Consider the following 17013-nt stretch of genomic DNA (forward strand, 5'->3'; position numbering starts at 1 on the left):
AACTTGTGGAGATGGAACAGTCAATTACGTAAATGGTTTTCATGGAACAGTTTGGCTTAGTAATACCCCTTGTTAACTGTACTAATGTTGATGTTTGTTCTAGGGTTATGCTGGGGTAAAGCCAGGATGGATAAGAGTGAGCTTCCCTAGCTACATGTCCGATTAGGAACTCAGGTTCATTCTCACAGCTATAGAGTTTATAGCAATTTACAGTCAGAGATTCCTTCCATTGTATCAATGCAACTGGAAAACTGGCTGTTGGAATTACAAGACAAAGGGATTGAAGGACCTAGTGGGTAGAGAAAGTGGCAGTATTCATTTTCTTGCCATTGGAAAATATTAAACATCCTGGGATTGTTAATGCAAGGGACCTCGTGCTCAACAGCCTTGAATCTTGAGATGATGTCGTTCACAGAAGTAATTACAAAGGGGACGCAACAGTTAGTCATTCTATAATGAAAACTAGTGATGGACAAGTCAACTGGCTTGTTGCATCGACTGATAATGGGATGGTAGCAAATTGAAGATGATTCACAAATTCACCAATTAGTTTAATTCTGGTAAGCTTTGACTTGCTAAGATTCAAATAATTGATTTGCCTAGAGAAATCTAAACTGATAGCAACCAATTAAAAATCGACCACTGAAAAAAGTCTTTCCATTTCCCACTTCCATGCTGGCCCTTGTGTAGTAATCATAGCATACAACGACAGTTGATACTAAACAAATTGTCTGCTGATGGATTCACAATTAGCACCTGTATCTTTGAGATTGACTGAATCCAACCCTTTCTCAGATTTGACAATCCAGCTTGATCTTGGAAAATTATGATAATAATGCAAGTAAAAGACCTGTTACCGTGGAGACATAGCCTTTGTGAGATTGCAAGTCCACCTGCACATGGGAGCTGAGAGTCTCAGACCAACATATCAATGGCACGTTTTTTTGAGAATACAAAAATAATGTGCTGCTACTGTTTCAACAGAAAAGAAGCTTCAATCCTATTGTAGAAAAAGATAAACAGCCACAAAGTTAGCAAACAAGACTGTGGCAGCAGGACCATAAACTGTCACCAAGAAAAAGAAAAATGCTCAGCGGATATCATAACAACAAAGTTGTTTCTGTATCAACATGCTTGATTCCTATTCCTTGCAACACTTAACTTGGTTTGACAACTTGTCCAACCCAAGTATGTGCTACTAATTACGTTCTTGGGAGGAGACAGTGAACCCAACTTCCAGGTTGATCCAGCCTCTGGCAAGCGTGGAGGATTCAAGGGTGGTGGAGCTTGCTGATGATTTTTCAAGACTTTATGCTACTTATCAAAACAAGGATAAGATTTCACAAAATAAACTATTAGAAAATGCCAGTGGTTCAAACCAGAATTTCTTACTACAATTACAGAGCAATAATAAATAACAGATAGTGGTTTCGTTTTATTTCCTTTTCATTTTACCCTGAAAATTTTGAGGCCCATTCTTCATGGCAAGAAGCAACTGCATCTTGCCTATGGAACAAGTTTATGTAACTGACCAAAAAGGAAATGGAGACTGTAAGGGAAGGGAAATATCTTCTATGAGTTGACTAGAATGGACAGTGTTTATCATTTGCTTGTCTTTATGCATTTCATGAAACTCCACCACCCAGAAAGAAAATGGAAGAAAGAAAGAAAGAAAGAAAGAAAGAGCATGAGAAGTAACTGATTACAAACAATGAAGAAAAAACCCCCACCTTTTTTATATCTAAGAAAAAACCCATCTGTTTTCAAAGGAAATGGCTGGCCATCAAAAGTTGTGGCCTCTCCTTGTCTTCTTCAATCTCCATTGAAGCTTCAGATCTTATTTCCTGAACCCTTTGATCCCAGATACCATCCATTAGCTTCCAAGTTTCATCACTGACAACTTGTGTCTGTTCACAAAACCATTTGAAAAAGAAACAGTCAGCATTACTAGCACGACAATAAATTTAATGTGGATTACTGGAATTCACACAACTTCATTACCTCCATAGGGCGGGGTGCACCAAAGGTTGCAAACCCAACATTTCCAGGTGCAAATGTAACCCTCCCAGGAAGGGTAATCCCATGGATCCCCCATCGTCCAGCATAAATTAGGGCTCCATATTCATCAACAGGATTTACAGCGGGCTGCATAATGAGTAATAGAATACAGAAATTAAAATATCCTTAAATCATCATAAATATCCCAATCATCAACCCTTTATTATTTAAACATCTAGAAACTGTGGCATGACAAGTTAACTGAACAAGCATGAGAGCAGGAAAGGAGAGGAACTGCCATGCACCTTGATGTTTTATGCAACTTCTCCTTTCCTGGTCTCCCTTTTTTCCTTTACAGGTTTTCCTTTATCTAAACAAAACTTGTAACCTAAATATTTTCATCACCACGTATTTGAGATATTGCAAGTGCCATCAGAATTCGATTGTTGCAGTATAATTTGACTTATCCCCCTAAAATGTCTACAAGTAAATGTAAGACATCATCATATAAACATGTATTTTATACTCTGCAAGCACTTCACAAGTTTAATAGTGTAACATGTCCCAAATTATTTTTAAATGACACAAGAGATCAAATGCTACAAATTTCTGCAGAAACAGACTATAAAACTAAAATCAAATAAATAAAATCAGGATAGTAACAGTCAAGATAATAGTGTTTAAGAAAATTCAAAAAGAAATTGTAGACCAATTCTAAACTCAATTTCTATAATAAGCAACTTATTCAAGGATAAGGTCAAGAACTCACTTGAGGTATTCGAGGAGCTCTTTTGTATATGTCCCAAATTTCTGATGCTTCTATCTGTCCCTTCTCAAGTAAAATGTCTGCGCAGAATGAAGGAATGAGGCCAACAGATATCAAGCATTTCACATACAGAACTGCCTCAAATGACCAAGTTTCAACAAATAACTCATTAACAAATTGATAAAGCCAAAAATGTAACCTGTAATTGTTTCTACAGCTGAATGATATTCTCTCAGGACAGATGAACATTTTTCCACAGCGTATCGCATGTATTCATCTCGAAGAGCTTCAAGTTTAGCTGCAAGCTGTTATGAAAAAAAAAAAAAAAAAATTACAAATGCAATATATGCATTCAGAAAATCTATTAAAAAAGGTGCACAAAGCTCTAACAGATTTGGCAATTGGTTCCCAGAAATATACATTGGGCACAAGATCATTATGTTTCCTGTAGAATGCTTTCCCAAATGCTGTCATCCCAGTTTGGAGAATAAGAAATTCTGCATGGCGTGAAGCTTCCAAGGTAGCCTTTGCAGAGATCCAACACATGTTGTTTACCCCAAACATCTCCTCCTCGATCACTCTAGCTACATCAGATTACCAGTAAAACTGCTTATATTCTTTAAGGAAAACAAAAAAACAAAGACAAAGAAAGGAAAGAAGAAACAACAATAAAGCCTTTTAATCCAAAGTCCATGAGTATGATTCAGTGATGAGAGCTGATTCAGAAGACTGCTAAATAGGAGTTAAAGCATAAATTACAATCAAGGCCAACAGTCAGAAGGTGCCTAAAAGATGAAGTGTGCAGGAGACTCTTTCTAATTGTTTTGTGATTAAAATCTTTCCCCAATAATACTCCACATGCAGTTCCTTGGTGTTTTTCCATTTGTTTTTGTTTGGCACTTTTTCTTTATCCAGTGAAATTATGTAAATGTAAGACTGTTATATTAAATAATTGTTGACGAGAATTCTAGGAAGTTAAAGCAAATCCTTGGGCCAGTATTTTCCAGATGATAAACTCCCCAAAAACTTGAAGCTTAAAGAAAATGTTAACAGAAATTGAAAAAAGAAAGAAGAGGAGGATATTTAGGATTTAAACTCAAAGCTCGATAATTAAACCAAATTTTAAACCTTGAATTTTTTAAAGCAAAAGATGATCCAATTATGCAGGGAAACAAAGATTGCTTTATGCTTGATTTAAATGCTCAAGGTAGGAAGAATAAAAATTCATTTATTTGCTTTCAAAACAGATTTCCTTTTATAAAATGATAGAAAAACAGACAAAAACATATCCAAAAGTTCACAGCATTGATCCATAAAACATACTACATTAATCTGTTTTAAAACAAATGCTAAACATAAATGTATGTAACAATGATATTTTAAGACAAGAACAAGATTCACGTAACCTACGAGCACATGCACGCACTATAGAGTTCACGTAATCTGATTTCCTTGCAAAAATCCTGCCTGCAGTTTCTGCATAACGCATATTTGGCTGGCTGGTGATAGAGTTTATATCAGTCTGCAGGAGGAGATACATTCAAATACATAACTGTCAGATATCTCAACACTTGATCACAAAATACAACCCCGGAGCATATTCTTCAATTACCTCTGTGAAAGGGCGGAAGGGATCCGGAAGGTAGCATGCAAGAATAGCAACAGCTGCTTCTCTGTATGCCAATCTTAATTTCAATTCCTCAGGAATTTCAGTACTATCTTCTTGTCCTGTTTCAAATGTGCCTTTTTGCTGCACGATCACATAGCAAATGAATTGAGAAAATGAGAATGTTGGAAGTGGAAGTAAACATGGTTTTCACATTTATTTTAAGAGAAAAATTGTTATTTTGTGCAAAAAGAGAGAGAGAGAAAGAGCAGCCCTAACCCTCTTCAAGGCCTCTAAAAGTTCTTCTCGCCCAATATAGTCTAAATCCTTCCTGGCAGTCAAAATTCCAGCTTCATTCCTGTCATTCAGTTTATGAAGAAATTAGCATCGCCTTTAACTGATATTTAATCAGAAGTAGAACTGTGCATATTCAATAAGTAGAACTATGAATTAGGCATTACGCACAGTATGTTCTGCAGTTCTGCCCCAGTAAAATCTTCTGTAAGCTCAGCAATTTCCTGCAGTAGAGCATCCCTTTCCTTTTCTGACCGAAAAAATTTATTTCTAGCATGCACCTGGACAAGTTAAGTCCCCCAGGGATGATGTCAACACAAATTTAGAGATCTTGAATTTTTTATCATTTTGAAGAAATACCTTCAATATTGCCAATCTGCCATCTTTAGATGGCAAACCAACTCTCACAATCTTGTCAAAACGACCTTTTCTCAAGAGAGCAGGATCAAGAATATCAAGTCTATTTGTTGCTCCTATAACCAGCACCTGACAAACCCAAGTTTAGCTGTTGATAAAAAAAATTCAATGTCTCCAGCCAAAATAAATAATTCAAGCACACCTGTGATGTAAATTCCTTAAATCCATCCATCTCAGTCAGTATCTGAAGCAGACCTTGCTCTCTCTCTGCACCACCCTACACAAACAATTGCATGGATGCACTGAATTCAGGGAGAGAGGGAGACAAATATAAAAGAATTATGTTCCAGTTTGTGTGCAGACGTCACTGATATATCAAAAAAGGCTTATGAAATGTTAATTGCTGTGCTGCTCGACCAAACTTCAACTGCTGGATATCACAATGAATAAGTAAATAAAACAAATACACTGCAATATTTGCAGTTTTTTTTTCTGGTCATTTATTGGTCTTGAGGCATGAAGGTTGAGAGACTAATTTGACAAGCTCTGCTGTGAATTTTATTGCATGTTGCTATTAAAATCAGTATGACTTTGAAAATTACATGGAAGCTCCTTAATTTCCTTCGCAGTTGTATAATTGCCACTGAAGCTCCTATATATTTTTGTTCATATCATTTCATTAGTGAAACTTAATGAATGCAAGCAATAGTACATACTATCTTACCCCACCAATATCAGGTCCACCACGCTTGCTCCCAATGGCATCAATTTCATCAATAAAAATGATGGAAGGAGCGAACGATCTGGCACTAGCAAAAAGATCCTTGACACGAGATGCTGCCACACCTACAAACATCTAGAAAGTCAATTTCGTTAGTTAGACAATTTTCTTTTATTTCAAAATGACTAAATAGGGAAAATGGAAGCAATTTAATAAGAGTGAAAGTCAAGAATAAGAAGCAATGCCAATCACAAGTGCCAGCAAGTTGTTAGAGAATAAGTACAAAGGAGTAGCATGGAATTTATCAAACTTGTGAAGTAGTTACATAAGCAAAAATAAGTGGTGCTTCATGAAAAAGATGGTTAGCTACTAAGGATGCAACGTGAATTTTATCCTATCAACAGAGGCTGAACCAAGACCATGAAACAAAAGAAATGGCTATTCCTTTTAGATGTAAAGTATATCCACACCTCTACAAAATCTGTGCCATTTGCAGCAAAGAAAGGCAGTCCTGCTTCACCAGCAATGGCTTTAGCGAGCAGTGTTTTACCAGTTCCTGGAGGCCCATGGAGAAGGACACCTTTTGGGCAATAGATACCTTTATCTTGAAACTCTTCATCATTCTTCAAAATGCGTACAATCTCTTGCAGTTCCCTCTTTATATATTCCTGGCCAGCAAAATCATCAAAGGTAACACCAGTGGTTTCTTCTGCTGATATAAACTTTGCCCTGGTGGAATGGAAGTCAGAAATTAGACCCCAAGTGCATCATTGCAGGGGGGATAAAAAACCAAAATGCTCACAAAACCATTTAAAGTTGTCATGATTTAATTACAAAACTGTAACAATGTTAAGACACATAATAGTAACCATTAAATAAATCCCTTTTCCAGACACAACAATATTTGAAACAATTAACTCAGAAACCATAGAGAATACATGCAAGAACAGGAGTTTCAAGGGAACTTCGAAGATCTAATCAAATTCAAATTAATTTCCATAAACAGAATAATGATTCTTTTGAAAACAACTAGTAAGAAATTTCTAGATAACACATGCAAGCCTGTGGACCGTATAGTAGATGAAAATGATCACTGGATGGTAGTCCATCAATTAACTTTAGCGTTACCAAAGTTCTAAACTGGCAATGGATAATAGATAACAATTATTAGGACACCAACTCTCCACACTATTATTTTCTTGATTTTAAATTAAATATAGTTGATGCAAAGCTTCCAAACTCTGACAATTTTCCACTTACCTACTCTTGCCTAATGACCCAAGTGCACGACGCTTGAGTGGCTGCCTAACTGTTTCGGTCGGCTTTCCCAAGTCACAAGGTATTAACTTCGCATAAATAGGTCTCATCATATTATCAATCCAGAGATATAACACAATAGAAAGAGCAAGTCGCATTGCCCATATGACAGCAGTTGCAACAGTGGAGTAGACTTCTGCAGGGACTGCATTCACATTATAGACATCAACATTGACTATTTGCTGGTGCAACTTTTCCCAAACATCATTCCAACAATCAATTGGCATACGGTCAACCACATGGCGTCGGAAAATTATTTCTTTGTTTGAATTTCCTTCTGATCCTTCTTTTTTTGCCTCTTTGTAGTATGGAAGAATCACTGTTCATATGAGCAATAAATTTTCAGCTGAAAATCTCAAATGAACACAAGATGAGAAAGGTGTAGGCATCTTTCAGAATATAGATCTATTATAAGGTGATCAGGCAAAAGGCAAACTATGCCTTCAGGAAGTCTATGATTAAATAACAATAAAATCAACTTTACAAAAGACCAGAAGATTCACTTGGATGATGCATCTGAACTTTAGCATCAATAGCAGGGACTGCAATATGAGAAAGAAATTTGCAACGGGGAAAACATTTGTTCATAAGGAATAAATAAACGGAACATCATTGCCTTAATCAAGGGGCCAGAAAAAAGAAAAGGCTGCATTGTATGTTACATGATGAAATCCAAGGAGATATTTTATAAAGATTATGATTCTAATATATTAACCCTACTCAATTATGCAAAACAATAGTTTTTGTAATGGAATTCAAAAAACAACTCATGTGGCCAACTTGATTAGGCTTGCATTTGAGGCTTGACTGAGATAAGTTTAATCAGATATTTTTCGGGCAACATTCTTAATCTCATTGAGAATTCCATTTGCACACTAATCAGTTATTTTAAAAAACAGAAAGAAAATCATTTCCTATAATGTCTCTAATAAATGGACTAAGAGAATGCAGGAAGCAATGTACTGGACCCAGTTACTGCAAAAACAATCCCAGCAAACGCAAGTAGATATAAAAAGCACTAATTATTCATTAGCCACTAAAAACAGTTAAAAGAACTAAAACCCAGAAAAAAAAATATAACAGCAGCATAGATTAAAAAGAACAACTTTCCAACCTGAAACATTCTGGCCGTAATTTGCGTACTCCATAAACTGAACATTATTGGAGTTAACAAGTCTCAAAAAATCACTAAAATCAATCCTATGAGAATTCTCAGGATCCCATTCCGTTCCTTTTAACTTTCCTCGCATCATCAACAATGCCCTGCTCCAGTTTGAAGCCATTACTAGATTCCTCTCCAATTGTATATCTGCCTTTCTCTCCAATTCTTCCAATTTATTAATTCTTTTTCTTTCTGCTTCTTTCAGTTTCTAAAAAGTTACACAGAAATAAAGTTACAATCTTTGAGAGGTTTTATAAATAATTTTTTTTTAAATGTACTTTATTGTTACGAAATCATAGAAATACAAAGATAACTCTTCTATTTTCTTCTCTCACTTTCTGAGAGACCAAACAGTGGTTCATTTTCGGAATAAATAAATAAAATATTTCAGAACTTGGGGATAGATAAATATGAATTCAGGACCGTGTAGCTACATTTTCTTTCCGCACTTTCTCAGTAGCCAAACAAAACTTAATTTTTTTTGGAAAATAAATAAATCACGTAAATATATATAAAAAAACTGAAATTTCCAGTTTCCTAACAAATGAAATGAAAAACAGCGTAATATTAAAACAAAAAATAGAAAATTCACTTCATTTTTTTTTTCTATGAACTTTCCCAGTAACCAAACAGAACCCAACTTTGTTATAAATAAAATATAAAATAAAAATACTTATGCATAAAGAAGAGAGGAAAAGAAAAATAAAAACCTCGAATAACTGTGTGGACTCGGGGTCTTCTTCAGCTACTTGTGCTGAGTTAGAGGAATAGGTAACCGAGTTAGAAGAAGAAGCAGCAAAGGCAGTGAATTTAAGTGACATGTGATTCCTAAAGAGAAGTGAGTGACGATCTCTGAAGGTTAATTTTGTTTTGAAAACAAGCTTACGAGGGAATTGAATGGCTAGAGATGAATTTGGGATTTGAAGAATTGAATTCGAAACGAGGGATTTCATTTCTCTACTACTAGTATTTATTATTAGAATACTATCAGTTTGAAGAGGAAAGGAAAAGGAATTGGATTCTTCTCTCTCTCTCTCTCTCTCGGGAATTCAGTTAGATGAATAGCAGCGAATGTGGATTTGGATTGGAAAGGGATATTTTGGATTTTTGTTTTATTTGTTGCCCATTTCCTTCTCTGGGTTTTTGTGTAGGGGTTTTGGGATGAGAAGAAGGTGATGACCCGTGATAAACCTTCCAACGGTGCCGTTTCAAATGGTAGGGATATTGGAGGATACAAATGTGTTGGCAACTATTAAATAATATTATTTCTTTACACCTCAAAGTTTATTTTCTTAATATGATATTTGAAATCATTTTTAATACTATTCATAAAGCTAAGAAATTATAGTTTTAAAAAACCTTAATATGATAATTGAATTCATTTTAAAAAAACTTGCATATAAAATCTTAATATATAAACTATTACATTATTAGCTTGATTAGAATAGCATAGCAGATTTTCCAAACATTTCAACAATTTACAAATTCATCAATCCAAACAAATTAATACAGTAAATTAACTTAATATCCAAACAACCTGAAACTTAGAGCAATTTAAATTAAAAAAGTAAAAATAATTTAATTCGAGGTCAATTCAAAATAAAAACCTAATTAAAACTGAACCATCAATCTGAATTGTTTTTTTAAAAAATATCAAAACAATATTATTTTAATTTTTTTTTAAATATAACCTCATCTCATAATAACTCGTGAACTAATCTTGGCCCAGATAAAACCATTAAAAACTATATTATTAAAGTGTTGTGTGACAGAAAAGAAGGTTTCACAAATCCAATTTTTTTTCTTTCATGCCATAATACCTCATGTCAAAAATAGTAGAAACATGGAATTTATTGTTAAATTAATATATTAAAAACAAATCTCATGACCCCAGGGAAAAAAGAATACCAACGGGCTCGATTTCAAAAAGGAAAAAAAAAAGATATTTCTTTCTTTACTTTCTGTCCCAACAAAATGGATAATTGAATGCAATGCTCTCAGGATCACAGTGGCCAGACGGAAACAAGGGCGGGCTGGTAATGTTTGGTCAGCGCTCACATGAGATTCACTGTTTTAAATACCAAACCATAATATAAGTACAGGAGTGATACAACAAAGAAATCTGAGTTTTCTGCTAGTGGCCATGCAAGTCCTTCTCCCCTCCTCTAACTCTGCTAATGTAAGAACTAAAAGAATGAATGCTGGCTAGGCTCCATCGATTTTGGTTCAGACAACCAGCTAGCTTCTTGTTGATTTTAGTCACCGCCATACACCAACGGATACAAAACTTGGAAATCTTATCTAACGTCTAACTTGGGGGTATTAACTTCATTTCAAACTGCTGTCTTTGATCGGCAGATACACTCTGGATATGGATTCTCATAGAAAGATTCTTCAGTCCTCAAACGTGCTCGGCCTTTTATTCCTGGCAATGGACCATGTCTTTTTCTTGGAGTTCCTTGCCTGCAATTTCGATTAAAACAGAGTGAGTCCCTGCAGTTACTTTGAGAATGTTTAGTCGAAACATCTTACAGCTGCATAAGCAATTTGTATGTTTACAAATCATGATAAACAAAATGCAACTATTTCAATTATCACAAGAACAAGCAGTGGTACAGAATGGTTTGAGATTACATGATGCAATTGAGTACAAAAAATTAATAGAGGTGCACAACAAAAACGAAAACACAAACACAGAAAAAAAGAAGAAGAAGCAGAAATAGACAATATAAACTTTCAATAGAGTTACCTGTTCTTGTGCATTTCTTGAACAAGGTAAGAAAATGAGGACCCTAATTTCAGCTCTCCACTTTCTAGCTTATCAAATAGTTCAACAAGTCCTTTCCTGGATCACATTATTCACACAAGGGACAGGAGATAGTCAGAAGGAATTATATACAGAATGCAATGCGTGTGTGTGCGCGTGCACAAGCATGTGTTATGTATTCCCACACAAACAAACAAAAAAAGAAAGAGGAAAAGGAAACTAATTTATATCAACATCCATCTTCAACCACAATTCCAGAAACAGAGGGTGCCTTGTGCAAATCCACATTCGAATGTGTGCCAGCATTTGATTCTTGATTCTTCTCATCAAAAGGCGTATAAGAAGTGGGTTACCCATATAAGACCTAATTTTCAGTTCCCATGCAACCCTAGTTGAATTCAATAACACAACACCATGACTGGGTCCATACCTGTCTGGGTTGATTGTCCTGCGGTGTCCTAAGAATCTTCTGTGGCCCTCAACAGCTCTGGCCATATTACCTGAATGAGAGGGAACAAAGACATTGCTCTCTATAGAAATAATATAATCAAGTGCTGCAGTTTGACTGCCATGATTGGCAAATGGTTCTAACTCCTTTGCTGTAGCCAATGCTTCCTGATATCAACCCGACAACAACTTCATTGTTACTGGCAGTTTTGATGGCATCAAACCATGTCAATGAAATTAAATCAAAAATTATCATCAAACCTTGGAAACTATATTTGGGAAGCGAGACTTAAGTTCTGAAAGGCGAGCTTCGCCACCATAAATTTCCCCCGATGCAATATAAATTGTTGTTATTGGAGGATACCCAAGAGATTCAAGAAATATTCCCACCTCTTTCGGAGTTAGAGGGCAAAAGCCTCCCACCCTCTGTTCTGTTGAGTCTATCTTTTTAACCTTCCAATGGTTAGTATTCTCCCTGAGAAAAATGACAAGATAAGCATAAGTTATTGATAAACAAATATATCTGACAGCAAAAGAAACACTTAAAGGCTTTGGCATTCTCTAGTCAACTGCATCAACATAACAGAAAACAAGACCCATCTTCTCTAAGTTTCAGACATTAAACCAATTGAATTTTCTAGTACACTGTTCAACAACAATCTCAACAATGAAGTTCTCATGGATATCTCTTGATATAGCAGGAATGCATCCTCAAACAGCACTCAAAATTTGAGAGAGTCCTGAGAGCATATCATCATTTCATATTTATTATTATGATCTTGAAGTTGAGGACAATTAGAAAATGCTAATGACTGCTCTCAGCATTTCAGATTTATTACTTGGATGTTGAAGTTAAGGACAACTTGAAAATGTTAATATGAGGAAGCAAGGTTGCTTCTCTCCCTAACTGCTAAATCCTTGGCTGATATATATGGATTATATGTCCATCTATCACACTTGTATTTCAGAGACATACCCATGCACAAACACATCCTCACCTCATTATTCGCAGCTCTTCAGATTCTGCCTCAGTCAGCCCATATGTACAGCCAGTAAAAGAGAGCATGTCCTTCTCATATCTCAGATGGAGTGCAATGTATCTTCCGCTGTGTGATCTCAGACGCTCCACAAGCTTCTGTGGTGTCATCGTCATGCATTCTCAGAACCTAATTTAGCAGGAATCCCCATAGGAGACCTCAATGCATCAATACTGAAAATGAATGTGAATTCAAGATCATGCACATTGAGTTTTAATCTTTTAAATCATGAGTATCTAAAATGGTAATGGGTCATGCCTTTCAAAGTTCAGTGTTGAAAATTCTTGGAGACTTCAGCCATTTCAACAGGCATAATTCACTGGAATCCAGTTTAAACTTGAGCAAAAGTTACAGAGGTGCTAATAGAAGAGGACAAGTGTTCCAAACCTTTCCTAGGCTTTCAATTGAAGGAGAAAAACGGAGAGCACGGTATAGAGCACGACATCTCAACCTCTGTATATCAAGAGGCAAATCATTGTTTGCTAGCCGGGAATCTGATTTCGCAACATGAATTACCTGCAGAGATTAAGATATTGCCATGATCAAACATTTTAATATTAGCAGAATAGCAGAGGGCCCCAGAACTAATGTGCAGGGCTTATGCAAGAAAAGTGCTTATTCACACATCTAAGGTACAAAAACTGACACTTTCATGAATTGTTTTTTGAAGTGACTAGACATCTTCATGAAGATAAAATAAACCCATATGACAATTTGTGGTGATCTAGAATGTGGGGGAAGCAACAACAACAATGAAAAACAAGATATGACATTAGGTTCTTCAACACTGCAAACATCCAAAACAAAATCTTAAGTTATTAGATGGCAACACACACATTAAATCAGAGAAGATCACAATTACAACCAACACAAATCGATCAACACCTTCTCACAAAGTTGTCCTTTCTGAAGCAAAAGGGAAATAGAAAAAGGAACTCCAAAACAATGATTTTGGAGACAGGGAAAAAAAAAGGGGGGGGGGGGGGGGGCAGGGAGGAAAAAAAAGGGGGGGGGGGGTGGAAGCAGACTGCACACAAGCATTTTTCCCATTTCAACCATGTTCATAAGATGTAAGACAAATGAAGTAAGTGCATATAGCATGTAAAGAGGTTTCATCCTATTGTGTGCATAAAGCAAGTTGGATTAGATAAAAACATCTAGTTTCAATTTCAACTTATTTTTATAACAAGCATGCACCAACTGCTCTTCTAATTTAGCTGTACTTGAAATCTGAAATTCACAGTTCTAAATTAGACAATTATATAAGCAAAGCAATAATTTCATATACATGTCAATCATGACCATCATTTGTACTCAAGACTAGTACAGGTTGAAAAAATTAATTTCCTTTACCTGATAGTCCTTCCATAGTCGAGCCATCTCTTCGTAGTAACCAATGCCAGACCAGGAGGTGAAGTGTTTCCTGGCCCGAGGAATTGACTCCAATTCCTTCGGAAGCGCCTTAACAATCCTTACATCATCTTGTAAGGTTGTAATGAAATGAAGCTCATCAAATATGTCTGAAAATGTGCTGGACATTTGGGTCATGTTATGTGAACAATTTAGTAGGAGAAAGAAGAAAACTTAAAAAGAAACAGGGGATGTGAACCGAAACATTTCAAAAGAACACCATATATGATTGCTAAAAGAACACCTCGTGTCTTGCCAGAATGACCGTTTATCCAGTTGAGGGATGACTAAGGTAGCATTCATAATGTGTGCCACAGCCACCATGTCTGAGATCTGCAGGAAGACAAGGTTATTGAGTTTATATAGATGAAATTATTCAGCCAGAATTAGGTTGTAATCTAGCAGAAATGTGAAGCCCTGTTCACATATTCACCAGTTACCAGTAGTTCACAACACTATCCAGTGGTTATATTATATATTCATCTTGCATGTGCTCATCCAAGACATATAAGAAACAATGGACAGCATACTTCAAGCATCTTCCCATGCATTTGCAATGACTTAACTATTCACAAAATATTCATTCATTGAATAAACCTTCATTACTACACTTCATAATGAATAAGGGAGGTGTATGATTGCATAAAAGATACTTTGAAAATTCATAAATGATACTTATTCAGAACCTTTTTGGTATCTTGCTATAAAATGAAAAAGCTGTTTTGGAACTTTGAAATTATGGACAGGATTTTTAACACCCAATAACATAAACCATGAAGAGAATGAATGCAGAAACCAGTAAGCAAAATACAGGTGGTATTGAACTTACACCAGTGCGCATTTGATTTAGTCCTCCGTTGCTTCTCACAGTTATATAGTGATCTGATCCTTGGGCAGCTGACATTTGCAAGTTGAATTTAGAAAAGACTAGAGAGAGAAAAAGAAAGCCAAAGAAAAATGAAAAAAGAATTCATACATGGACATGGTTCCAGGTTAGCGCATCACTCAACAACCACACATGATAAACCTAGTATCCTTTAATTCAAAGGGGAAAAAACTAAAAAAAAAAAAAACAAAACTACTGAATAAAAAAGAAAGGAGGTTCATGTAAATGTTAATTACAAATTGAAACTTGGGACAGATGGAAAGACCCATATAAACAGAGAAGGAAGGCACAAGTATATGTTTATTTTTTAAACCTTTATGTCTAACTGTTGGCTTGATACATGGGTGCAAACCATGGCTTAGAGAAGCACCCCAAAGGTTTTCATCTGACACCTGCAAAATTAGAAGCAGAACAGCCTTACTTTCTTTAAAATATTAATACCAGTTATTTTCTAAAAAGGATATGAGCTCTCTAAAGCTTGTAGCAAACATAGAATGATATTTTTCAGTTGTATTTTAAAAATGAAAGGTGTAAGAAGAATTTTGTGACATGTTTTGATAAGCCACTTTACATGAAACAATCTTTATTTGTCATAATAACCAAGCACAAAACAGATTCAATGCATTCAATATTGACATGACTGTAGGTCCATCTCACAGTAGTCCTCCCACACTAATGCCTTTCAACAGCCTCCCCAAAATGCTAAAAAGACAGAACCATGTCTTCAAAAGTTTGCAATTACAAGGATACTGACCTCTGTTTCTAATTTGACATTCACAGAAACTTTTGCTATCAATTTATGCTCCCTCCCACTTGGATGCATTCCATTCTTAACTACTAAGTTTATCATTTGTCTGTTCAATCTAAATTTAGCTTCAAGCCTTTTTCGAAGTTAAAGGAAATTCAAGTGACATTTTTTACTTTACTTGGGATAAATTCTTGACAGAAGCATGTAGAACTTCCTCCAAGGTGAACCCAGAAAAGTTCAGGTTCAGGTTCAGGTTGATTAGGTGTAGTTGGAACATTCTAACTTCCCCATGATCCAATCAGCAATCTCCCAAGTTATTTTTATCCCGAAAAAACCACAAGAAAATTCAAGCACACAAGTACAGTTTCTTGGACAAAACCATTACTACTCAACAACAATCATGAAAGAAACACCTGATTATCCAAGGCCAAAAGCTCAAAACTCCTCGCATTAAAACAAAAAAAAAAAATGAAGGAGAGACATTTAACATTTCCCTTTGAATATAATTCTCAAATATCAATCACTACAAGAAACTACGTAAAGAGTTCCCCAGTTCTCCAATTGATAAGAAATTCAATCTCCCTAACATCACTGAATCAGCAAATCCAAAAAAAAAAAAAAACTAATCATCATAATCTCATAAACCCAACTAAAAACAATTCAAGAAGAAAATAACTAACATTCACAAAAAAAAAAGAAGCGTAATTCTCCAGATAACATAAGGAACCAGTAAGACAAAAAAAAAAATCAAATAGCAAAACCCTTTTCTCAAAATTAAGAAAAGGGAACCGTAACAGTACCTGCTGCTGCACAGATTGAGATTGTTGGGGTTCTTCAAGTCTTGTATCATCTTTCAATATGTCATCTTCCTTTGGGGCAAATCCATAAAGTAGAAGGAAAATAGAAAAAACAAAAGCAAAGATTGTGAAGAGAGCTGTTGTAAGAATATATTGTCTTCTTGAGAGAAATCTTCTGAAATGGGGATATCCTCTGTTGTTTGCCATTTTCTTCCACGATTGCCGGAAGTAGCAGCAGCAGTTAAGGTAGATCTCTCTTTCACTGGCTCTTCGGAAATCAGAATGTACCAGAGAATTCAATGGGCTGGGTTTTCCATTTTTTTAATCTCCATATAGGAAAATTACAGCATATGGGAGAGAATTTAAATTTAGAAGCACGAGCCCAAATCTGTTAACAGCCAGAAGCATGGGCCTGTAAATATTGGGCCAGATCACTAGTTGATTGGTAAACTATATTGAATCTCATGATCGTGGAGTAGCAACCTCGAAAGTGGGAAACCCTATAATCTTCATAACTTCATGCCTAATTTCAATCTCTTTTTATATGAAATCATTTTATTTTATTTTTACAAAACCTGAAGATCTTAATTAAATTCATATGAGAATATATATATATATATAAGGTGTTAAATACTTAAGTTGTAAATTTTATAAACATCATTTTAAATAATTCTAAACCAATTTTTTTATAACAAATAAA

At 35.4% G+C, this 17013-nt stretch overlaps 2 protein-coding genes across 4 annotated transcripts; both read right to left on the reverse strand.

The window, feature by feature from the left end:
* Nucleotides 1-334: 334 nt before the first annotated feature.
* Nucleotides 335-9398, reverse strand: EMB3144 (AAA-type ATPase family protein). The gene is made up of 17 exons (XM_011034024.1): nt 8932-9398; nt 8174-8429; nt 7003-7378; nt 6213-6471; nt 5746-5877; nt 5224-5298; nt 5025-5150; nt 4836-4945; nt 4650-4728; nt 4377-4514; nt 4175-4286; nt 3185-3348; nt 2964-3069; nt 2768-2844; nt 2002-2145; nt 1731-1907; nt 335-893 (listed from the first exon to the last, which is right to left on the reverse strand). The coding sequence occupies exons 1-16, from the start codon at nt 9172-9174 to the stop codon at nt 1764-1766; spliced, it is 2541 nt and encodes an 846-aa protein (XP_011032326.1). The 5' UTR covers nt 9175-9398; the 3' UTR covers nt 335-893; nt 1731-1763.
* A 743-nt stretch (nt 9399-10141) lies between these two features.
* LOC105131182 (O-fucosyltransferase family protein) lies at nt 10142-16630 on the reverse strand. 3 transcript variants are annotated; one of them, XM_011034025.1, is made up of 11 exons: nt 16317-16630; nt 15082-15160; nt 14712-14779; nt 14127-14215; nt 13826-14003; nt 12860-12988; nt 12434-12570; nt 11697-11910; nt 11419-11603; nt 10971-11066; nt 10142-10684 (listed from the first exon to the last, which is right to left on the reverse strand). In XM_011034025.1, the coding sequence occupies exons 1-11, from the start codon at nt 16518-16520 to the stop codon at nt 10555-10557; spliced, it is 1509 nt and encodes a 502-aa protein (XP_011032327.1). In that variant the 5' UTR covers nt 16521-16630; the 3' UTR covers nt 10142-10554. The 3 variants fall into 3 exon arrangements, with proteins under 3 accessions (XP_011032327.1, XP_011032328.1, XP_011032329.1); XM_011034026.1 differs by lacking the exon at nt 16317-16630 and adding an exon at nt 14859-14917 and having other exon boundaries at nt 15082-15164; XM_011034027.1 differs by lacking the exon at nt 15082-15160 and having other exon boundaries at nt 16317-16405.
* Nucleotides 16631-17013: the final 383 nt, after the last annotated feature.

This window comes from Populus euphratica, unplaced genomic scaffold (genome assembly GCF_000495115.2).
Source record: "Populus euphratica unplaced genomic scaffold, PopEup_1.0 scaffold103.1, whole genome shotgun sequence".
In the NCBI taxonomy this organism is placed as follows: domain Eukaryota; kingdom Viridiplantae; phylum Streptophyta; class Magnoliopsida; order Malpighiales; family Salicaceae; genus Populus; species Populus euphratica.

Coding starts and splice junctions, on each gene's coding strand:
- LOC105131182 (XM_011034025.1), bottom strand. CDS start 16,520: ATGGCAAACAACAGAGGATATCCCCATTTCAGAAGATTTCTCTCAAGA. Junction 14,216..14,711: donor TAAATCAAATGCGCACTGGT/GTAAGTTCAATA, acceptor GTCTTCCTGCAG/ATCTCAGACATGGTGGCTGT. Junction 12,571..12,859: donor CAATTGAAAGCCTAGGAAAG/GTTTGGAACACT, acceptor ATGACACCACAG/AAGCTTGTGGAGCGTCTGAG.
- EMB3144 (XM_011034024.1), bottom strand. CDS start 9,174: ATGAAATCCCTCGTTTCGAATTCAATTCTTCAAATCCCAAATTCATCT. Junction 5,299..5,745: donor GTGGACCTGATATTGGTGGG/GTAAGATAGTAT, acceptor TTGTTTGTGTAG/GGTGGTGCAGAGAGAGAGCA. Junction 4,515..4,649: donor TTTTAGAGGCCTTGAAGAGG/GTTAGGGCTGCT, acceptor GTGATCGTGCAG/CAAAAAGGCACATTTGAAAC.